The sequence below is a fragment of the Sus scrofa genome, chromosome 3 (assembly GCF_000003025.6).
Source record: "Sus scrofa isolate TJ Tabasco breed Duroc chromosome 3, Sscrofa11.1, whole genome shotgun sequence".
Lineage (NCBI taxonomy): Eukaryota > Metazoa > Chordata > Mammalia > Artiodactyla > Suidae > Sus > Sus scrofa.
The window spans coordinates 122,138,646-122,163,008 of record NC_010445.4 but is presented as its reverse complement, the minus strand read 5'-3'; the positions used below and the strand labels follow the sequence as shown (position 1 = coordinate 122,163,008).

The following is a 24,363-nucleotide window of genomic DNA, read 5'->3' as shown; positions in this document are numbered from 1 at the left end:
TTCTGTGCCACACATGCACCGACAAATAAGATCTATGAAGTCCCAGGAAAGCTGAAGCCGATCCCAAGGTCATGCCAATTTATCCTTTCAAATGCTTTACTTTTGAAACCACTTCTGGGTTGCTCCCCGCTCAGAACCACCTCAGTTGTGCATTTCTAATGACTGCCCCCAAGGTGCCCTGCCAGCTTCTACTACCAGTTTTGTGTCAGACTATTTACAGTAGTGTGAATGAGTAAAGTCTAAATGAATCTATGAAACAGAGCTCCAGCTTTTCCATAAACAGCAGGTTTAAAACAAGGTTTCAGAATGTGACAGAATGAGGTTCAAATCCTGGCTCTGCCACCTACATGCTAGCAAGCTAGAGTAAGTCCCTTAACTTCCCTGAGCCTAAGTTTTCCGATCCACAGAAAAGGGTGGGGAGTTTCCTGGTGGCTTGGCAAGTTAAGGATTTGGTGCTGTCACTGCTGTGGCTCAGGTTCGGTCCTTGGCCAGGAATTTCCATGTGCTGCAGGCACAGCCAAATAAACCAGGAGGGGTTGGAATCAGCCACTGGGCACGGTGGTTATGAAGAGTGCATGAGACGAGGCATGTACAGCAGCCGGCAGAGACTGACACTCACGCTACGTCTCTTCCCTCCTTAGAAGAGGCTGCTCTTCTCCAAGCCGCGCTGCCACTCACAGCATTCACCAGCTTGCTCACTCCGTGTACATTCAAACTGCACTGTCTTTGGGGGACTCTTTATAATGTATGATCCATTTAGGTCAAACGAACTTTCCAACTGATCAGAAGGTAAGACAGACTTTTTATAGGCTCATGAACATGCAAAATACTTCATTCACTATGTCCTAGATTTTCCTTATTTCTGCTACCCTTCTCCTCTTTCCAAGCCTTAAAACAGAACTGTTCACACAATCAACATCAAATTTGCGATCAGGAGACCTGAATGTGAAAGTGGGATTGGACACGCACTGTCTGTTAAACTTGGGACAGTCGTCCTTTAGGACTGGAGATGACAATGCTTAAGAGCCACCCCAAGATATCCAGGAATATCAAGTTACCTAATGTGTGGGGAAATTATCACACTCGGGTCCAGTGTTCATGTTTCCTTGCCTTTTATTCCTCGATTGTAAGCCCACTGGAAGCAGGACCATATCTCGAATGTCCTTTGGGTTCGGTCCATCAGACTAGCACAGGCCTCAATAAAAATAGAAGCAGTAGCAATAAAAGTTTTAACAACAGTAGCAAATGTTTATTTTTACCTTTACAATCCATGCTGTAAATAAATAAGTATACCGGGATTAAGTTGTTTAGGCAAGGAATTCTAACATGGGTACTTCATAAGAAAGAAACTGTTGAATTGATAAGGAAAAATTCTAACATATACTTTATGATTAGGTAAATCTGATTAAGGATAAAAGCGGGCATCTGGCACGAGGATGACTTGACAGGATAAAGTGTAGGCAAAGTCAAAATGCTGGAGGGGAGGTAGGTTTGTTCAGGCATCAAGCCTCAAGTAAAGTACACTTGCTAACATTTTCCAAGTTCATAAGCAGGGCTATGGTGACAACTGGGAGAGGAGCTCCCTAGGGTGCCCCGAGGAGGCCCAGCAGTCTCCCCGTAACTCCCCACCTATTTTGCTGCTAAAGGACCTGCCTTTTCCCACAACCCGCTCCTCCCCACATCTGTGCCCTTCAGCTCCGCCTCCCTGCCGCTGTCGTGGGGAGGTGACGGGCATCCTGCCCAAGGCCAACCCTTCCCCCTGGGCTCTCGGGGCCACCATCCCACCATTAACCTCCGAAAGTCTCCCCTCTCCTTCCTGTATCATTTTTCATTTGCTATGATGCTTTTCCATTAATGAATAAAAATATTGCTATACTTTAAAAAATCTTAAACATCTTGGTAATCTTTGTTGGTTCCTCCTCACCCTTGAATCTTAATATTGAGTGCGCTGACCCTTAATCCTCTATTCTGCTCTTTTTTTTAATGGTCACACCCATGACATATGGAAGTTCCCAGGCCAAGGATGGATTCCAGCAGCTGTGACCCATGCCGCAGCTGCAGCAATACCGGATCCTAATACCACTGTGCAGGACTAGGAATCAAATCCATGCTGTTTCAGAGACAACGCTGGATCCTTAACCTGCTGCACCATAGTGAGAATTCCTATTCTCCTTTTCTACCTTACTCACTCTCTTGGAAATTTATCCAACCTCATGGTTTAAACTCCTCTCTATGCTAACAATTCCCAAATGTATTTCTACAACTCAGGCTTCCTGTTGAACTCCGGAGTCATATGTACAACTGTCAATAGCTTGACTTGGGTGTTTACAAGCCATTACCAATCTTTAAAAGAAAAAAAAAAACCTCTTTATTTTGACATAATTATAGGCTCACAAGTCACTGCAAAATAGTATAGAGAGGTCCCATGTGCCCACCACCCACCGTCTTCCAATGATGTAATCGTACAAAAAGGCAGATCAATTTTAATACATAAAATAATTCCAGCAAAGGAAACCATAAAAAAGAACCACAAAAAGACAACCTATGGAATGGGAGAAAATAGTTTCAAACAGTCCGACTGACAAGGGCTTAATCTCTAAAATATACAAACAACTTATAACTCAAGAGCACAAAATCCAAAAAACTCAATTAAAAATGAGTAGAAGACCTGAATAGACATTTCTCCAAAGAAGATATACAGATGCCCAACAAACACATGAAAAAATGCTCAACGTCACTAATTATTAGAGAAATGCAAATCAAAACTACCATGAGATACCACCTCACACTGGTCAGAATGGCCGTCATTAATAAGTCCACAAATAACAAATGCTGGGAGGGTGTGGAGAAAAGGGAACCCTCCTGCACTGTTGGTGGGAATGTAAATTGGTACAATCACTACGGAAAACAGTATGGAGGTACCTCATAAAACTAAATACAGAACTACCATATGACCCAGCAATCCCACTCCTGAGCATATATTTAGACAAAACGTTCATTGAAAAAGACACATGTACCCCTATGTTCACTGCAGCACCATTCGCAATAGCCAAGACATGGAAACAACCTAAATGTCCAATGACAGATGAATGGATTAAGCAAATGCTGTATATAGACACAATGGAATACTACTCAGTCATAAAAAAGAGCAAAATTATGCCATTTGCAGCAACATGGATGGAACTAGAGACTCTCCTAAGTGAAGTCAGAAAGAGAAAGACAAATGCCATATGATATCACTTATATCTGGAATCTAATTATGGCACAGATGAACATATCTACAAAACGAAACAAACTCATGGCAAGGAGAACAGACCTGTGGTTGCCAAATGGGGAGGGGGATGGACTGGGAGTTTGGGGTTAGTAAATGCAAACTATTGCATTTAGAGTGGGTAAGCAATGAGATCCTGCTGTATAAGACAGGGAACTATATCTAGTCATTTGTGATGGAACATGATGGAGAATAATGTAAGAGAAAGACTATATATATGTATGAGTGGGTCACTCTGCTGTACAGAAATTGACAGAAAACGTAATAAAAATCTTAATAACAACTCCTGATCCTTTCCCCAAAGCTGCTCCTTCCCAATCTTAGTAAACGGCAACTCCACTTTTCCAGTTGTTCAGACCAACAATCTTGACACCATCCTGAACTATTAATATTTTCCTACATCCCACATCAAATCCATCAATGAATCCCCTTGGCTCTAGCTTCCAAATAAACCCAGCATTTGATCATTTCTCATCTCACTGCTACCATCCCAATCCAAACCATCCTCATCTTTTACTTGGAAAAATACACTTGCCATCTAAGCTATCGCCTTGCTTCTACACCTGCCTCCTGTAATGCCTTTATATGGCAGCAGAGCTATCCTGTGAAAACGCCAGGACTGATCACAGCGCTCCAATGGGGTCTCATTGTCCTGAGAGGCCCTGCCCATGCTGGCCCTGCCCTATTACCTCCCTCCCACTGCTCTCTCACTCCACTGCAGTCACACCGGCTTCCTTGGCATTCCTTAAACAGGCCCCACGTGCTTTCTGTCAGGACTTGCCACTTCCTAGTCCATCTCCCCTTTGATAACCAAACAGCTTGTTGCTGTCTTACTTCTTTAAACTCTTTGCTCACGTGAGATCTTCTTTGACCATCTTATTTAAACTGCAGCCAGCCTGCTGTCTGGCACTTCTGAGTCCTTCCAGGTTTATTTTTCTCTTGCGCTTACTACTATTTCGCATACTTGAACTTAATCATCTTGTTTACTGTCCAGTCTCCATCTCTCCCTGGTGCACGGTCCCTAATGTCCGAAATGTTTGCCTACACCGTTTAGTGCTGTGCGCCCAGCCCTGAGAACAATTCCTGATACAGAGGAGGAACTGATGATGATTTTCCATTACTGCATAAAAAATTACCCAAATTTAGAAGCTTAAAACCTTGATTACCTTACGGTTCCCTATGAGTCAGGAATCTGAGTGTGGCCTAGCCAGATGCCACTGGATTAAGACTGCTCACGAGTTTATATAATCGAACCCTTGGCTGGGACTGTGGTTTCATCTGGTGACTCAGTGGGGTGGCAGGAGGAGAAGCAGGTCCATGTTCACTGCCACGGTTGGTTATCAGCAGCCTTGGTCTCCCGCCATGTGGGGCTGCTCAACAGGGCAGCTGGATTCCCGGAGAGTGCATGATGGGGGGTGGGCGTGGGGGAGAGAGAGAGAAAGCACGTGTTTGTGCACCTAAGAAGGACGTTGGTCTTCGGTAACCTATCTTGGAAACGGTGTCCCATCACTTCCGCTGGACGTATTCTGCTCATGAGAGTAAATTCATAATTCCAGCCCACCCTCTGGGGAGGGGAGGACACAAGGGGTTAAATGCTGGAAGGTGGGGTTCTCTCAAGGCCATCTTAGTGACTGCCTTCCCCAGCACTCAATAAATACTTGTTCACTGTGTGAGCAAATCAGCCATGCCGCATATTTGAAGAGAGGAAGATCCTGCACCAAATGGGAAAGCCAGACTGGCTGGTCTAGGAACTTAACAGATGTTTTTACTTTTAATAAATGAAAAAAGGACAAAGAGGACAAATAATCAGCTTTGGAAATGAGAAGACCACGTGAAACCTCGAACAGGAGAGTCTTTCTTTTCCTTAGTCTTGAACAGAAGGTCATCTTTCACATTTTATTTATTTATGAGTAAATTGTTACATCATATCACGTTGCTAAACCTGTATTCTTTATCCTTCAGGTGTCCCACCTGCTCCCGTTTATTCTGTGCCTTTGACAATCACACCAGAGAAACAATTCCTTTTCAGATTTGCTCTTCTTTCTTATCTCCTAAGCTCCTGGCTTTTTGCATTTTTGTCAAGATAGGATATGCTTATCAAACTAAACTCTCACCTTGGAAAATGGAAGAAAATGGTTCCTTAAAAGCAAAGGCATTCAAGAACAGAAATGGGAGACTAATGTTTACAACTGTAATAATGTACCCAGATCAGCTGAAGGTCAGATGGGAGTGGTATATACTGCGCATTTGAGAACCTTGAAATAATCACTGTTAGGCAGCATTATCAACAGATGTGTGCCTGGAATATAAAAGGCATTCAATATTTATTGATTACCTCTTCCTTTGTATACACAGCATTTATTAATACCCTTAACAGTACTTCTTATTTTAAATCATAGTTCAGGAGTTCCTGTAGTGCCTCAGTGGTTAACAAATCTGACTGGCATCACTGGACACACAGGTTCAATCCCTGGCCTTGCTCAGTGGGTTGAGGATCCAGTGTTGCCGTGAGCTGTAGTGTAGGTTGCAGATGTGGCTCGGATCCTGCATGGCTGTGGCTGTGGTGTAGGCCAGCGGCTACAGCTCCGATTCGACCCTGAGCCTGGGAACCTCCATGTGCCGCAGGTGCGGCCCTAGGAAAAAAAAAGAAATAAAACAAAATAAATGAATATAGTTCATTTGATGATGCATGCACAGATTCATCCCATCAACTGGGAGCCTCTCAAGAAGAGCAAGGAGCTTCGCAGTCTTTTATTTATTTACAGCACCTAAAACACTAGCACTGAGAATGTGCTCACATAAACATTTCATGAGTGTATCTGGAATGAATAAAACTCATTCAGTTCAGAATCAGAGGAGTCAAATGATGATTACACCAAAACCAGAGATAAATGAGCAAAATACTCATTATGAGACCAAGAAAAAAAAATTATGAGTTAACATTTTAGTCATCTTGTAAAACTGACTAAATATAACATTTTATAGTCGAGTTTAGCGTGATCATAAAATAGCAGCAATAAACACCATAAAATTTAGGGGGGACGGTTACCATATGAGCATGCCCCCACACTGTTGACTAATCTTTGACAGAGGGTGCAGCAAAAGCAATACAATGGAGCAAAGACAGTCCTTTCAACAAATGGGGCTGGAACTGGACATTCACATGCAAAAAAATGAATCTAAACGCAGACCTACATTCTCCACAAAAATTAACTCAAAATGTACCATACTCTATACACTTAAATGTAAAACACAAAACTAGAAATTCCTATAAGGTCACATAGGAGAAAATCTAGATGAACTTGAGTGGCTGGGTTTTTAGATCTAATGCCAAAGGCACAATCCATAAAAGAAATATTTAATGGCTAGACTTCATTAAAATGAAAAACTTTTGCTCTGAAAAATACAACATCAAGAGATGAGAGACAAGCTACACACTGGAAGAAAATATTTGCCAAAGATATATCTGACAATGCACTGTTATACAAAATATACAACTCTTAAAACAACAAGAAAATAAACAACGTGATTAAAAAGTGGTTCAATTACCATACAGATGGCAAATGAGCATATAAGATGTTCAACCTCATATATCCTGAGGGAAAGGCAACTTAAAACATCAGCAAGATACCACCACACACCTACTGGAATGGTCCAAACCCAGAACCTGACCCCGTCGAGTGCAGGCCAGCATGTGGAGCAGCAAGCACTCTCGTTCCTTGCTGGTGGGAATATGAGCTGGTACCACCACACTGGAGGACAGTTTGGAAGTTCCTTACAAAACTAAACACACTCTTAACATACAATCCAGAAACTGCACTCCTTGGTATTTATTCAAATGACTGAAAACTTATGTCCACATAAAAACCTCCACATTAATGTTTATAGCCGCTTGATTCATACCTGAGAAAACTGAGAGGTGACTAAGATGTCCTTCAAAATGATAGAGCGACACAATGGAATATCACTCAGCACTAAAAAGAAAAGAACCATCAAGCCATGAAAAGACATGGAGAACCTTAAATGCACATGACTGATTTCAGATTACAATCAGGCTACGTAGCCTAGGACTGTATGTACCTAGAGTCTATACAACTATACGGATGACATTCTAATTAGACACAGTAAAAAGACCAGGGTTGGGGGTCGGGCATGAACAGGAAGAGCAAAGAGGATTTTTAGGGCAATGAAAATACTCTTATGATATTCTAATGATGGACAGATAACACCTGTCGTTATGGGTTTGTCCACACTCACAGAATGTACAACCCTAAGAGTGGGCTCTAGGGTAAACTATGGACTTAGGGTGATAATGATGAGTCAGTGTAGGTTTATCAGTTGTTTAAAAAAAAAAAAAGCACCTTCTGGGGAGGGATGCTGATAATGGCGGGAGGCTATGCACCTGTAAGGGCGGGGGCAAATAAGAACTTCTGTACCTTCCTGTCAATTTTGCTATTAACTTTAAACTGCTCTAAAAAAAGTCCTAAAAAAATATGAGAATGTCACTTTCCACCTAGCAACAGGAGCTTCAGAAATACAGCATCTTCTGAGACAAATGTGCACTCAATACACATGCTTTCAATTTAAAAAATTATGAAGCTGATCCAAAGATCTTCATTCACTGCTGTAATGTATACTCCGATAATTACACATAAAGATCAATGTGGAGATGAATATGCCAGGAATGAGAAACAGAGATGCCTGGAGTTTATTTGGCTTTAAAGTAAATTATGTTTTATCATGAATAAACTAAAATCTATTTACTCAGGTATAAACAAAACTATGACTGTATTACGATATTACATCAACTTTGAGTCCCTATTTTTTTAATACCTTTTACCATTTTTCCTCTTTGGTTTAAACTTCAGTCCTTTTATAAAACCTTATTCTATATAAAAGTATAGGTAGGCAGAATTTGGCCCCTAAAGATGTCTACCTCCTAATCCTTGGGATCTGCGGCTGTGTTACTGGGCTGGGTAAAGGGATTTCATGGCTGTCATCAGGGGTCTACTGCCTGGGATGGGGAGATTATCCCGGATTGTTCACAAGGGCTCCAAACTCACCATGTGAATCCTTAACAGTGAGAGCCTTTCCCGGCTTTGCTCAGAGAAATGCAAAGACAGACGGTCGAAGGGATGCAATGCCATTGGCTTTGAAGATGGAGGGAAAGGGCCAAGAGCCCAGGACGAATGAGTGAGCAGACACTGGATCCCCCAGAAAAAGACATACCCCTGCCTGAGCCGTGATTTCAGCCCAGTGAGACCACGCCTGACTGCCAACCTAGAGCAGTTTAAGAGTACAAATTGGTATTATTTAGGCCACTAGGTAGGTTGTAATTAGTTATAGCAGCACTAGAAAACTAAGACATGGAGGCAATTTTTTTCCTTTTTCTCTTTCTTTTGGAACACACCAATTCTATGGAGGAGATCACTGTAATCAAAATACATGAAGTCCAGGTTATCTGAAGAAGAAAGAGGAAATGGGGGAGTTCCCGTGCGGCTCAGCAGGTTAAAGGATCTGGAGTTGTCGCTGCTGTGGCACAGGCTGGAACCCTGGCCTTGGAACTTCTGCAGGCCGTGGGCACACATCCCCAAACCCCACTCCCAAAAAAAAGGAAAAAGAAAAGAGAAAGAAATGAGGGTGAAAAGCCTTGGGGAATATATGGTATTTTTCTTCCATTTCCCCAAGAGCAAGGAAGGAAGGGATTCTATGTCTTTGTTGTCACAGAAAGGAGGACAGATCACAGGGGCAGGTGCAGACTCCACTAAGAGCCTAACATAAATGTATCCACCAAATGAGCAGCTCGCCTTGGAAAACGGCGAGCGCCTAAGGAGGAAAAGGACCATCGCTCACTGACGACCCGTGACACGGACTAGGTGGGACTAGGTCTGCAATTCTGACCCGCTACTAACTGCCTTCTGACCTCGAACAACTTACTTAACCTCTAACTTGCAGTTTGTTCCTTTCCGCCTGGGATGTCGTTCCTGCTGCAGGGCTGTTGCGATGACTACGGGAGAGGAGGGCGGGAAGCAGGCCGGTACTGCGGGAACAAGGACAGAGCTGTTACTACTGCCATTACGTCGCGTGCAAGTCATTTCCGAGGGTGACGGGTAACTCCTAAGGTCTTATCATTTATCAGCAGCTTGACATTCATTTAGTGTGTGCGGCAGGAACCGCCTTCTCCCTGTGCAGCTCCTACCCAGGCGCACAGAGCAGGAGGTTCCCCCGACGGGTCCCAAGAAGGAAGCAGGCCTCTCTCTCCACCTCTCCCTCCCGGGGAGGGAGGAGGGACAGCTGGTGACGTGGCGAGAAGAGAGGCGCTGTGGGTGACTATTCCTTCTCTTCCTTCTCGAGGTTTGCCTGGGAGGAGAGTGCACCTTTCTTCTGCTCTTGTCCTTCCAGGGGTAAACATCTGTGGGACAGGCCCAGGTTTGGGTTCCAGAGAAGCATTATCTGTCCTATATATTCACGTGGCTGCTGAGCAGCTGAAATGTCTGTACTGACAGGTGACGCAGGTACACCATCGATCGCAAAGAGCATATAAAAACGCGAATGTTAAAATAGCTCACTAATATTTTCATATTGATTACAGGTTGAAATGATAATATTTAGGGCGATTTCATCTATTTTGTTTTACTTTTCATAACACGGTGACTAGAAGAATTCAAATTCCATGTGAGGCTCACACCACAGTCCTGCTGGACAGCACAAATCCCGAGGCCGCCTCTCTGGGCCCCGTGAATGGGAGTCAAGTTGGGGAGCAGCCCTTCTGAGCAGCAGGACCGCTCACCAGATCCACCCATGTGCTTGGCAGGGCTGTCTGAAGACCTGGTGCAGGGAGCAAGTACGAGGGAGGCTGACTCGACTGTCACTCTAAGCCTCCCAGCTGTAGAGTGACTTGGGTTTCCTTTGAGCTGACCCCTCGCTCTCTGAACTGACTGTAACTTGGGGAGACAGGATGCCACTTACTGCTCTTTCCCCATCAAACCCCGAAGATATGATAGAAATACCTCTATTTCCACAAAAGTAGTGCAAGCATAAAACTCAGACACAAGCACAAAGCAAGGGCAGGAATCCTCTCTAGGTCCTAAGGGGCACAGGTTTCAAAAACACCTACATTGATTTCAGTTGCAAGATCTACTGAGGGTGGTTTTCAGCAAAGACAAACATACGGGCACGAGTGGCAAACATCCCAAGGTTTCTGTGGGATCCCACTGCAAAAAGGCAGTGACAGTGGCCACTGTAATGCTTGAACTGAGAGGGACACAGACCTTAAATGGGGAACGCAAGTAAGAAAGGCAGCGTGACCACACACAGGGACAGGCGAAATAATCAGTCTTGGAGAAGAAGCGGCGCAGATGTATTTCTCCTTCCTCCCTGGAGGAGCCACACCACAGGTAACCTGGTGGGAGATCTACCCGGTCAATCTCTGGACAAGTGCTCTGACCTGATATTCTGGCGAAGCTGAGCCCAGTGAGGCCTTCTCTGTCTACTCTCCTTTGCGCCCACACCACCAAGCCACTTCCCTGCTCTCCAGTGTTCTAGGAATGTGTGTTTGGACTGAACTAAGGAGAGGATTCAGGAAGCTTGTTTCACTTGGCAGTTTCAGGGCTGGTGAATTGCTTGAGTTTTCTAAATTGCACAGCTATGGAGCTGATGCTGATACAAGTTTGTTTTTTTTCCCTTTTAGAGTTTTTTTTTTTTTCTTTTTTTTTAATGAGATGCACAGAAAACTTGGGGTGGGATTAATTTAACTTCAGATTTGCTGAAGAAGCTACACTCCTAAAGCAAAAGACTATATTCTGACGTTACCCAGAAGGAATCTGGTATTATTACCCAGCCCTAAACCAGTCCTCTCTGGCTAAGACAGAGCAGAAACTGGGAAAATCATGTTTGAACTTTACTTTTGTTGAACTTAAGAATTTTGGATTTTGATATAACTGAACTTTAACCAAAAGGGCAAGAGGATTTGATTTTTCAGATGTCAATTTCTCCCTGGGAATTTAATTTAAATTTGGGCCATTTTAAAGTTGCTGACCTGTAATACTTGCCCTATTTCTACTCTCATTTAAGCTCACTGCTGAACTTCTGAAGAATTTTAATCATCAGTCCAGCTGGGCAAAATCCAGAGAACAGAGAGTGAACTTTTAGTCTAGCCCACATGGGGTTGGGAGAATGTGCTCTTCTGACCTATCTTAGAATTTTTCGGAAGCGGAGGCTGCACCACGGCTACTGAGCCCAGGAGGACCTGCCCCAGACTCACAGGGATGAAAGGAGTGGCCTTGTGAAGTGGGAGCACTAGCACCACGTCCTGACAGGCCCTGGACGCCTTTCTCCCCTTCCCGGCAGCTTCATCATGAAGCTGAATCAGTTAAGGAGACAAAAAGCCCACTGTCCTCTCTTCAGCCTTTTCCATTATGAGGAGAAACCATCCCCCACAACCCGCAGGCAGAACTGCAGGAAGAGCGCTTCTGGCTCCCCTCCCCCTCCCCTCCTGAAGCCCCCGCTCCTGCCCCAGAGCTATGCCCCGTCTGCCTTGCCTGTCCTCAGTGTGCCCTCATCCTTGCTTCCTTCTGGAGTAACTTTCCGCAGCAGCTCTAACTAGCCAAGTTTCAAACAAGTGCAAACTTCTGCAAAAGACAGACCACTGGGTGGCAGATCCAGGCCATGCTCCCCAGTTCCGGCTCTTCCAACAGTATTTATTTGTTGCTGAAATTTATTTCCACTGTTCTGAATTCTAAAAGGGGGGTGTGAGTGAAGGAGGGGTGGAATGATGGTTCCGCATCACCCTCAAACTCTACTGCGTACGGGCCCCAGAAAAGTCAAACCGTCTCAAGCTGATATGGCCTGGCCTGGGAATCAAGCAGAGGTGACAGTCAAAGGAAAGTCCCTTAGGGGCTGCACCCTACTCTGAGCCCCTTCCCCTTTCGTGTACGTCTCTCCCAGAGAACTTCCTGCTAAGCTTGAGTAATAATAAAAGTGTTAGCTAAAATAATTATGAAGGCTAAAATCTGTAGAGGGAAAAAATATAGTGCAAGTCCACAAAGTCAAAGGGTGGAATAATGATATCAGCAGACACATAATCCATTTACAGTCTCCAATTCTTTCTGACACCTACATCTGGAAAGCTGATTCGAAATTAAACCATTCTAATAAACTGATGTTTTAAGACAATCCTTTCTGCACTTCCCAGACGTATCTTCACATTATTTGAATTACAAATACTTGGGAAGTTGGCATGCTCTTTCATGTGGGTATCCAGGATGGCTGTGGTTTTAGAAACAATAATCTATGACAGAGGTTCTTGAAGTGTGGTCCCCAAACCACAGGAGTTCCTGACTCTTTCATGGAGTCGGCAAAGTCAAAATTATTTTGATAATGACACTATAATATAATTTACCTTTTTTCACTGTATTGACAGGTGTATGATAGTGAAAAGAGCAATGGTGGGTAAAACTGTGGGGGCTTTGCACAAATCAAGGGAGTGGCAACAAACTGCACTAGGAGTTACTGTGTTCTCCACGGGCGTTTTCACTTGAGAATGTACTTGATGAAGGAATAAAAATGATTAATTTGACTCTCAACCACTGAGCATGTCTATGCGATGAACTGAAAGATACATACAGACACTTCACTATATACTGAAGTGTAATAAGGAAAAGGCATTTGTGTGACTGCTTGAACTATGAGTAGCTGCAATAGCGGCTTTGGCACACATTATCATTTTTGCCTGAAAGAACAACTAATAGACAAACTCGGGCTTTTCAGCCTTGAATATCTGGCAAACATTTTCTCCAAAGTGAAAAAAGCGAGCTTGTCGTTTCAAGGAAAACAACTCACGGTATTTGTTGCCAATAATAAAATATGAGCTTTCAAGCAAAAATTAGAATCTTGGAAACCATCTATCCACCACTGTGAGCCTGACGGCTTCCCAGTGTTTCAAGACGCATCAGCTGAGATGGGTGTTCATAATTATCCATGTGACTTTGTTGATAATGTATAAGGCACTGCATCAACGTGAATGATTTGCATAATTCAGGGAACCGCGATTTTCCAAACGCCTGATGCATTATATTACAAATCGCATCTGGGCAGAATATCCATTCAAAGTAAAATCTGGAACAATGGTTTGAATAGAACAGAGTACAAAAGATAAAGGATAGGGTTTCTGATTCCACAGGACAACTAGTCTTTAAGAACCTACCATTTGTTGAGCTTTAGTGTCGCATCAAAGAACACCCTAAACTACACCAGAGGCTATGAAAGCATTCCTCCCTTTTCTAACCTTGTATCTCTGTAGGGCTGGGAGCTCTTCATTTTCTCCATCCAAAATAACAAAAAGTGAACACAGAAACAAATAAGAGAATCCAGCTGTGTTCTATTAAGCCAGACATGTAACTATACAATGATGTCACTCTCTCATTAATTTTTATTTTTGAAATAGTGATTTTCCATTAAGATGCCATTCATATCAACCTATAAACAGGTCTAGTATTGGTAGTTTTAAATGAATTAAACATTTCTAATAATTCTTAGTTTTAATTTCTAAAATGATAAAATATCAATAGATGTTATATATAAACAAAAGCTCTTCAGGGTCCTCAACAATGTTTAAGAACATTAAGGCATCCAAAGAAGAAAAGACTTAAGAATGCCAACATATGATAATAACTAATTACTTGAACAATAAGGAGAACCTGCTTTATACTACGCTGGAAACTAAAGCATTAGAGGTAAAAGGCACTATCCCTGTCCCCAAAGATCTTCCAATCTCATGAGGCCTGCGATTCTCAATTATAATAATTTTACTGTGAAGAAAAACCCTTCGTTTTAAGTTTCTTCCAGGCATGTTCTTTACATTCCAATGTCTCCAGGGGCAACAAACACTACAAGGCAGACTTTTGACTGAGACTTAAACTTATGAAATACATTTTATTCTGAGGTCATATCATGGTTTTGTTTTGGGGCTTTTTTTGTCTTTTTTTTTTTTGTCTTTTGAGGGCCGCACCCTCGGCATATGGAAGTTCCCAAGCTAGGGGTCTAATAAGAGCTGTAACCGCTGGCCTACACCACAGCCAAAGCCACAGCCATGCCAGATCCAAGCCACGTCTGCAACCTACACCACGGCTCACGGCAATGCCAGATCCTTAACCCACTGAGCAAGGCCAGGGATCGAACCCCAACCTCATGCTTCCTAGTTGAATTCGTTTCCGCTGTGCCATGACGGGAACTCCCATATCATGGTTTTTAAGATAAATTTATTCTTTGAGATTTTTGTGCCAAAGCGTCTGGATAATAAGATAAGAGAGGAAACAATAGGCTAGTTCAAGAATTTCAACAGTCATATGAAAAAGAGATGCCCTTATGCTGTTTCCACAGCTTCAGGAGGCAGAACCCAAAAGTGGGAAATAGAAGACGAAAAGGAAAGATTCCTTGTGTGTGTGTGTGTGTGTGTGTGTGTGTGTGTGTGTGTGTATAAATAAGTATAAAAGCAGAAGTAATGCCTTACTTTCCAGTAGAAATGATGCTTGAAGCTTAGAAGTCAGACTAGATAAGAGATTCTCAATTTTTCTGCTCTAACCCTAAGGAGACGCATTCTTTTCAGAAACCCAGGGTGGGAGCTGAAATACAGGGTGCAGGCAGGGTGGGGGAGGGTGGCGAACGCCCATCCAATTCCAGGGTGAGAGGCATCGGGCAGGATACTAGAAGGGCTCTTCTAATTCTGTCATTACCTGGGGCTTTGAAAGGATTCCAACAAACTTCTGAGCAGCATCCCCTAAGTCAGAGGAGTATTTTCCACGTCCCTATTTTTGGATGTTGCTATACTGACAATTGAAATCGAGTGGGGAGGATAAAACATGAAGGCTGGGATTCCACGCAAGCTCCCCCTTAACCAACCACATCCTGTCTGAACCAAGCCAACAGCATGGTGAGCCGCGTTTCAGCTTCGGTGACCATTTTCCCGGCTTTCTAACCCGCTAAATGCCTTCTCTGACCCTTCTACAAAAATGTTTCTAAGGACTGAATTGGAAAAGCAATAGGAGAGCACCTCTAACCTGACTCAGAGGAATCACCACAGTTCAGAACGGGAGCCAATGCACTTGAAACACTGGTATTCTTTTCCCTCCCGCATATGCATCACCTCGAATGTTATGCGAATTCAGTCTCTGCCTACATGACATAATGCCATTTTGTGACTATCTTCCCCAGAATTTCCACAAATTTTGCTGATGCAAATGGCAACTAAGAGACTATTCTCAGGAAGGCAGAGAGCTTCTCTGGTTTATATCGCCGTGGAATGGGTGCTAAATGCAGGGTGTGGGAATACTCGCTGAAGTCCAGTTTCCGAACCATTGCTTAGTGGGGTTTTCACTAGGCAGTAGTTCCCCAGCTCCTTCCAAAAGCCTGGCTCTGAGTTAAACGCGGGTTCACGTTCAAAACTGCACACCACAGACAGCAACACACACTGATTTTACATTTCTAACATCATGTACAAGCTGTGGCAACAGCTGGTGTTTTGCAAGCTTGGCCGTATCTGGCTGCATTTTCTTCTCCAAATGTGTCCTCTGACATGTGAGGGTTGTATTTCAATTTGAATTTATTCTTTTATTCTTTCTCCCTCTCTCTAGGATAGCACTGCTTGATTTCAAACACACAATGTATCTAAACTTTATACTTCTCCTCTCCAAATGGAAAATTTAAAGCTTGCCAATTAATAAAACGAGAATGAATATAAAGCTAGACTCAAGATACCAAGTTAAGGTATCTGTCTCACTTTTCCATAGCTTACCCGACTCAGTAGAAAACCCCCTTTTGGGGAGTTCCCGTCATGGCTCAGTGTTAACGAATCTGACTAGGAACCATGAGGCTGCAGGTTCGATTCCTAGCCTTGCTCAGTGGGTTAAGGATCCTTAAGGATCCGGCGTTGCCGTGAGCTGTGGTGTAGGTTGCAGATGTGGCTCGGATCGCGTGCTGCTGTGGCTGTGGTGTAGGCCAGTGGCTACAGCTCTGATTAGACCCCTAGCCTGGGAACCTCCATATGCCATAGGAGCAGCCCTAGAAAAGGCAAAAAGACAAAAAAAAAAAAAAAAAAAAAAAGAAGAAGAAAGAAGAAAGAAAAGAAAGAAAACCCCCTTTTGGTAGTTTACGGTAAAAGAATTATCTTGTGAGAAGTACATCATCTGAACTAAGAGAAAGCAACCCCTACTGGGTCAGCTCTGCATCTCTGCCTCAGGAAAAACTCCTCAGAAAAATGCACATACGTCCACAACCAACCATGTCATACATTTTCAGGTGGCTGGAGGGCATCTTAAAGATAGGCAATTAAGAAACTAAGGTGGTAAGAAGATGCTATAATTTAAAATCACCTGACTTAAAACAGCACAAATAACTGAAACTGAGCCAACTCAAAATCCAACTTCTAAGTTTGTTTAATCATGTGTAATAGTAGTTGTTGGAAAGCCTAGACCGTGTGTCCAACCCCATATACAGGCTCACAATCAATACGTGGCCTTGGCGGGCCATGTGAGGCTTTGTCTCTGCCCTCATATAAAATAAGAAAAAGCTCCTTCAGCCTGGGCCCCTCCATCTTGCTGGTTGGCCTGTTTGCTTGTCCAGCTCCTTCAGCCAGTTCACAGGTCCCAGCTCTGGAGTCATTTCTTAGATTTCAATTCCCCACTTGGCTCAGCCCCTTCCCTCTAGAGCATGCTTCCAGCATTGCCAGTACTCGGACTAGAATGTCTCCTCATCCATGGAGATTCGAACCCAAAATATGCTGGACTCCTTTTTTTTCCCAGACACCGTGAGGTTCCTGCCGGGCCTTCCTCATTTGGACTCAGCCCTGCTCTGGAACGAGCCTGTGACAGTCTGTTCCGCTTGACGTGGGGCTCTCTGGCCCCACTGTTCTCCCAGTTCCTACAACGGCTCCAGATCCCTTGACTCAGCTGTTTGTTGTACAACTTCCTAGAGACAGTACAGTTCCGTGGTGAAGAGGAAAGACTCTGGAACAAGCCTCCTTTCTTTCAAATTGTGGCTCCTCTATGACCAAATTACCCATGCTGAACCTCACTTTCCTCATCTGTTAAACTCAGAGTAATACTGTTAGCAATTTCACAGATTGCTCAGCCACAGCCTCTGCCTCAAGGAGGCATTAGGCTAAAAAAGATTCCTGAGGCTAAACAAGGGCTCATAAGTGGCAGGTTCAAAGTTCAAAGCCATATCACTCCAAACCTGCGCTCTTTCAAAGACATCATGCTCCCTCTCTTTACAATCATCCTTAGTTTTTTCCCTTAAAAACAACAAAAATGATTATCTCCTCTTTACAGCAGTGGTTATAAAATTTCCAGCCAAGTTATTAACTCAACTGAGTTACAAGAAGAAGCTAATGAAATCCTTGGTCATCCACCAACCGTGAATCTAGCCAGGGGGCTAAGACCAGCATTCGCCACAGATGTCTGGACCTCTACCTGTGCCGGCCTCCAGCAAATGACTTGATTCTTAGCCTCTAGGCTCGGTTTTCAGGACACTATTAGCCATAATAACAATGCATGGATGGGGTGCTGGGCACACTTGCCACCTGGGGGAAGAGAGCGGAGCAGCTACGATGGGTGAGAGAAAATGAAAAAGGAGTTCCAAAGGCACTACAGTTCAGCATTGAGATCAGAGGCTGGGAGATTTTCCAGGAGAGCTCCCGACCAGTCAGAAATTCCCACTGGCTGACCAGCAGCATCTGGGCGAGAGGGCAAAGTTCCCCCATCACCTATTTTGTGTGAAAGTCCACACTGTTAAAGGATCGAGAGCAGGAATTAGGGGCCTCAAACCTGAGCACGGAGCAGACACTGGAAAGAGCCACACAGCCTCCCAAGGCTGAATCTCCCACAAAGTCACACACAACCTGATAGTTACGGCCAGCTTTAAGACCTCAATTTTTTTTCCACTTTATGGCCACACCTGTAGCACATGGAAGTTCCCAGGCCAGGGACTGAATCCGAGCACAGCTGCAGCAATGCTGGATCCTTTAGCCTACTGTGCTGGGCCGGGGATTGAACCTGGGCCTCCACAGCAACTTGCTGCAGTTGGATTATTAACCCACTGCGTCATGGCTGGGGCTCCTGTGAGTCCTCCATTTAACCACAGCTAAGCTGTCAGTCTGCCTCTGAATGCAGGTAACAAGGGCCTGGAAAGAACAGGAGGGGTATTTACTATAAAAATGCCAGAGGATGAGAACTATAACACGTACAAAACGTACGTGCAAGTGGGAAGAGCCGAGGCTGCCTCGGGCGACCTGCACGGGCGGCGCTGGAGGAAAAGGACCTCGGATGAAAATAGCTCGTGCTCTGCAAACACCGGAAACACCAAACAGGAAAGCCTCCTCCACTTCGAGGACGGAAATAAAAAAACAACACGTGCAGAACGTAAGAGCAATTTTCACTTCTTTTAAAGCAGCCAGTGCACTGGCCGCGATCTCTGGGTTACCTTGGTCACCGCTTTGGAGAAAAGGTGACGGCGTCCACCACAGCGATGAGGTCACCCGGGCGGAGGCGATCAAAGTACTTGAGGCAGACGTCGTAGGCCCCCAGCCACTCCGGCGGTGACGCCGGGACTTGCTTAAGCAGGTGAGGGTCTCCGTCCCAGAACAACTTCTGTAACCAGACGGTGTACAGAGAGCTGGCGGAAAGCATGCGCCCCTCCTTGTCAGGGATTTTGGGGACGAGCTTGGAGATGGATAAGACATTTTGGCTTGAAAGGACCGGCTCCAACGCCTCGAGAGGATTCCTGTTTTCATCTGTCAGTTGTTTGTAATTAAGACCTAGTAGGAAGAAAAGCAAAGAAAAAAAAGTAGTTCACTGCAATATCAGCATACAGACACGCACGCAGGCCCTGGGCACGGCCGAAGGAAAAGCTTCAGTTAACAGCAGGCGGCTCCCCCTGTTGATTAGATACATCAGAGCATCTGAGTTTGAATCCCCGTCTGCAGCTTAACCAACCATGCAGGCCTAGACAGGTCACCAACTCCGGTGAGCCCCAGCGCCCTGATCTGTACCCCAGGGAGGGGCGACCCCCCTCACGCCCTCAGTCTCTCCCCAGCACCAAAGTTTTCTTCTACCCAGACTCTTAAAACTGTGCTGGCTTCATCTGTTATTCACTTGGCATCTCGACGGCTCCCTGAGGACAGGGACTGAATCTTCCTCCCTCTTTGCTGTGTCCAGTCCAGAGTCTGATTTGGTCACTCAGTAAACCCCTAGTAAACTAAATTCTCACAGTTGTTATGAGTACCAGATGAATGTAGATTTGCAAGTGCCTTGTAAATTATAAAGTATTATACGGCTTTGAGAGGTATTAATGTAGTTAATTTCGAAGTTATGACCATAGACACACAGACACTATCCTCAAGATTCCCACAATTTATCAGAGATCCAAGGGGTCTTTTTTGATTTTTAAAATTTTTTATTAAAGTATAGTTGATTGACAATGCTGTGTCACTTTCTGCCATACAACAAAGTCACCCAGTCATACATCTACACATACACCTTCCCTTTCTTACATTATCTTCCAACTTGGTCTATCCCAAGAGACTGGATACAGTTCCTGTGTTATACAGTAGGACTTCATTGCTTCTCCATTCTCAATGTCATAGTTTTCCTACTAACCTCAAACTCTCTGCCCATCCCACTCCCTCCCTGCTCCCCGCCCCCACCCCTTGGCAACCACAAATCTGTTTTCTAGGTCTCTGAGTCTTTGTGTTATACACAGGTTCACTTGCGCAAGTGCTCTTATTTTAAGAGTTCCATACACACTTAAATATAGGCTCCACTGAAGTGAAATTCTGCCGAATTGCCTACTGTAAAGTGTCTCAGCCTTGTCATTTATAATAAATAAAATATAACCAATGGGACTAGGAAAAAAACCTTTGGCAAATTAGTCAAAAACTTTGGATTTTAGCACCAGGTCTGCTGTGAGCCACTGTGTGACTTAAGTTTCTCCACTATTTAATTCCTTCATCAGTAAGGAAGGAAGTTGGAGAGATAATAATTAAAGCTTATTAGCATCAAAATATTGTGGTTTCACAGTTAAAGCAGCCATAATGCAGGAACATGACTGAGTGTAGAAAATTAAGCCCTAGATTGAATTTAAACAAAGAGTTCAAGCAGGAAAATGACCATTTTACCTGATGCAACGACCTTAAATTTCTTCAGCAGCCGAATGTGGGTTTCTGGCTTAATGGTATAGTTCCCCAAATCTGCACAGCCACAGCTTTCCAGAAGAGTGAAATAATACAGCAGCCTCTCGTGATCAAAGCCGCCAATCGTGGGGTAAATATACTTGACCATGTGCTTGTGAAAGGCTTTGGGATCCGTCTTCAATGTCTCAAAGAGATGAAGGGACTGGGCTCGGTTTTCAATTTCCACTGTGGACAAACTGAAATTAAGAGACAAAGAAATTCTGGGGAGATTTGGTTCCTTTATTAGACAACAGGCTTTTTTTTTTTTTTTTTTTTTAAACCCAGGAAAAAAGCCTTCTTCTTACAAGTCCATTCTTGCTGCCTAATCAAAGATGGTAAACCACCAGGGTGCAGGTAGTTTACACAGAGGGAAAGAAAGGTGTTAAATGCCTATTGTCATGCTGCATGATTTTCCCTTGATCTCAGGCAGGTCTCCAGTAACCCTGGGAGGTAGGCATTACTTCACGTTCCTGCAGCAGAGAGCTGCCCAGTGCTTAACAGCTAGGAAGTGAACCCAGATCTGTCACCTTCCACCATACACTATTTACTTACGTCACAAGAAAAATTTTAAATATGAGCTTCATTATAAAAATGTCAATAGCAAATCAAAACTACTATGAGGTACCACGTCACACTGGTCACAATGGCCATCATTAGTAAGTCTACAAATAACACATGCTGGAGAGGATGTGGAGAAAAGGGAACCCTCCGACACTGTTGGTGGGAATGTAAATTGGTACCACCACTATGGAAAACAGTATGGAGGTACTCAGAAAACTCAATATAGAACTACCATAGGATCCAGCAATTCCATTTCCGGGTATATATCTGGACAAAAGTTTCAATGAAAAAGATGTATGCGGAGTTCCCGTCATGGTGCAGCGGAAACAAATCTGACTAGGAACCATGAGCTTGTAGGTTCAATCCCTGGCCTCACCAGTGGGTTAAGGATTCTGTGTTGCCATGAGTTGTGGTGCAGGTCGCAGATGAGGTTCGGATCCTGCACTGCTGTGACTGTGGCGTAGGCCTGCGGCTACAGCTCTGATCAGACCCCTAGCCTGGGAACCTCCGTGTGCTGTGAGTGCGGCTCTGAAAAGACAAAAAGACCAAAAAAAGAAAAAAGAAAAAGATATATGCACCCCTATGTTCACAATAGCCAAGACATGGATACAACCTAAATGTCCTTTGACAGATGAATGCATTAAGAAGATAGGGTACATATACACAATGGAATACTACTCAGCGGTAAAAAATAACAAAATAATGCCATTTGCAGCAACATGGATGGAACCAGAGACTCTCAGACTAAGTGAAGTCAGTCAGAAAGAGAAAGACAAATACCATATGGTATCACTTATATCTGGAATCTAATAGATGGCACAAATGAGCCTATCTGCAGAAAAGAAACAAAACTTGTAGAGAACATGAGAACATGGAGAACAGACTTGTGGTTGCCACAAGGGAGGGGGAAGGAGTGGGATGGATTAGGAGTTTGGGGTTAGTAGATGAAAATTATTGCATTTGGAGTGGATACGCAATGAGACCCTGCTGTATAGCACAGGGAACCATGTCTAATCACTTGTGATGGAACATGATGGAGGATAATGTGAAAAAAAGAATGTATATAAATGAATAACTGGGTCACTTTGCTGTACAGCAGAAAGTGACACAACATTGTAAATCAACTATAATAAAAATTTTTTTAAATAAAAAAAATAAAAATGTAAAGAAACTTACTATTTCAGGAAACACTGAGGGGATGAAACAATCTCACCTTTTAGGCATAAGCTTTATATCCAAGCTGAACTGACATTCATTAAACGTAAACTTGAAACTGTGTTCAAAGAGAAATAAATAGGAAAGAACATACACTTGCACTTTCACTTGAATTCTCTGTAGTAATGAATGTCACCTGAAGAGAGCACATATCTTAATATTTTCATCTTGACTTAGATGTCTTTATAATGCAATTTTTAAAAATCACTTAAAATTAAACTGTTGAAAAAACTGTTACAGAGTTTTGTTGGGCTGATCAGTTTGTGGTTTAGGGAGTGAAGAGGGGGCTGAATTTTGGTCCTACGCTTCTCTCTGGGCACCACACAGTGCCTCCTGCCTGGTGTAACCCCACACCCCACGTAGGATAAGTTTTAAGCTTTCTAGCTCTAAGTGCCCTTCAGGCAGCCTTCAGCACTAACAGAAAAGCCCAGGTTCCAGGGTTTCCAGGAAGACCAATGCAGGTATCTGGGAGCAGGAAGTGAGACTTCTGGCCAGACCAAAGTTAGCTTTCATATCATTTAAAAGCAACTCCTCTGAAATACTGTACCCTGTTTACTGGAATTTCCACTTTCAGAAAGTGCCAAGACCAGTTTTTGTTTTATAAAGTTAATACATAACATATTTTAAAATTTTTATGAGTGAGGGAGTTCCGTCTTGGCACAGCAGAAACAAATCCGACTAGGAACCATGAGGTTGCTGTGGCTCTGGCATGGGCTCTGATTCGACCCCTAGCCTGGGAACCTCCATATGCCGCAGGCACAGCCCTAAAGAGATAAAAGACAAAATATATATATATATGAATGTGTGATAATACTTGAGCTAACAGCAGCAATCTATAAAGTCAAAATATCAAGGAATTTGAAAACACTCTTAACGTTCACCTAAAGAGAAATCCTACTTTTTCTGTTAAGACACAACTCAAACATTTACAAAACTATCCTTATCTACAAAAATGTCCCCGATCTATAAAAAGTTCCCAGAGTGGCCTTCTATTCTTAACACGATTTAACTATTTATCACCTTGCTTCTCTCACTAGATATGTAACACTTGATGGCAAAGATGATACCATGAGTTCTTTATTTCTAGTTTTTCAGTATCAAGCATCAGTATGTGGTACAATGGAAACCTCGACATGGCCTCATGGATGCTAAACAGATGGGCAGATGAACAAAAACTTAGGTGTCCTCTATGGATGAGGCCCTGTGCTCAGCACTGTGAGGGTATAAAGATTTCCGAGGTAGAGCTCTCACCCAGCAGTTTGAATATCTAGCTGCATGACAAATACAGAAACAACAATGCAGAATAACAGTATGAGCTGATAAAGGGCATGCAATTATACTCCTATTAAGAATAGCATCACCGAGGCTGTAACTTCAGAGGAGGTAAATCCCAATGACTACAGAAGGCTTAAAAAAAAGAGGTACCTGAGCTCGGCATTGTAGAAAGGAATGAAGCAGAAATAACATGACCAAAAGTATCAAGACAGGAAAGCATAAGACCCATACGGGAAATAGTGGGTAGAAACGGATGGCTAGTTCAGAACTATTCTTGATACCATCACTATTCAAAGTATGCACTGTCACCTCTGAAGGATACAGGCCTATCTCGCTTTATTGCGCTTCGCACTTACTGCATTTCACAGATACTGCAAACATTTTTACACAGTGAAGGTTGGTGGCACTCCTGTGTTGAACAACTCCATTCCATTTTTCCCCAACAATGTTTGCTCACTCTATGTTTGTCACGTTTTGCTAATTCCTTGATATTTCAAACTTTTTCATTATTCTGTTGGTTACGGTGATCTGTGATCAGTGATCACTGATGTTACTGTTGTAACTGTTCTGTGTTTTTTTAGCAATAAAGTATCTTTTAACACCTGCATTTTTTTTTTTTTAGACATAATGTGTTTGCACATTTAATAGAGGACAGTATAGTATAAATGCAAGTTTCATATGCACTAGCTTTATTGCGATATTTGCTTTATTGCAGTGGTCTGGCACCAAACCTGCAATATCTCCAATGTCTTCCTGCACTGTACAGCCAGCAGTATACGAAAGTCACAGAATTTCTGGTGTCCCTTCCTAATCGGCACAG

At 43.4% G+C, this 24,363-nt stretch overlaps 1 protein-coding gene across 1 annotated transcript in view; it reads right to left on the bottom strand.

Annotated features, from left to right (window-relative positions):
• The window catches only part of NBAS (neuroblastoma amplified sequence), a 359,592-nt gene that overhangs the window by 79,317 nt on the left and 255,912 nt on the right, over positions 1–24,363 (bottom strand). The window contains 3 exon segments of the mRNA XM_021087823.1: positions 2,181–2,190; positions 18,755–19,079; positions 20,439–20,689. Of these exon segments, the coding sequence (XP_020943482.1) occupies positions 2,181–2,190; positions 18,755–19,079; positions 20,439–20,689 (586 nt within the window).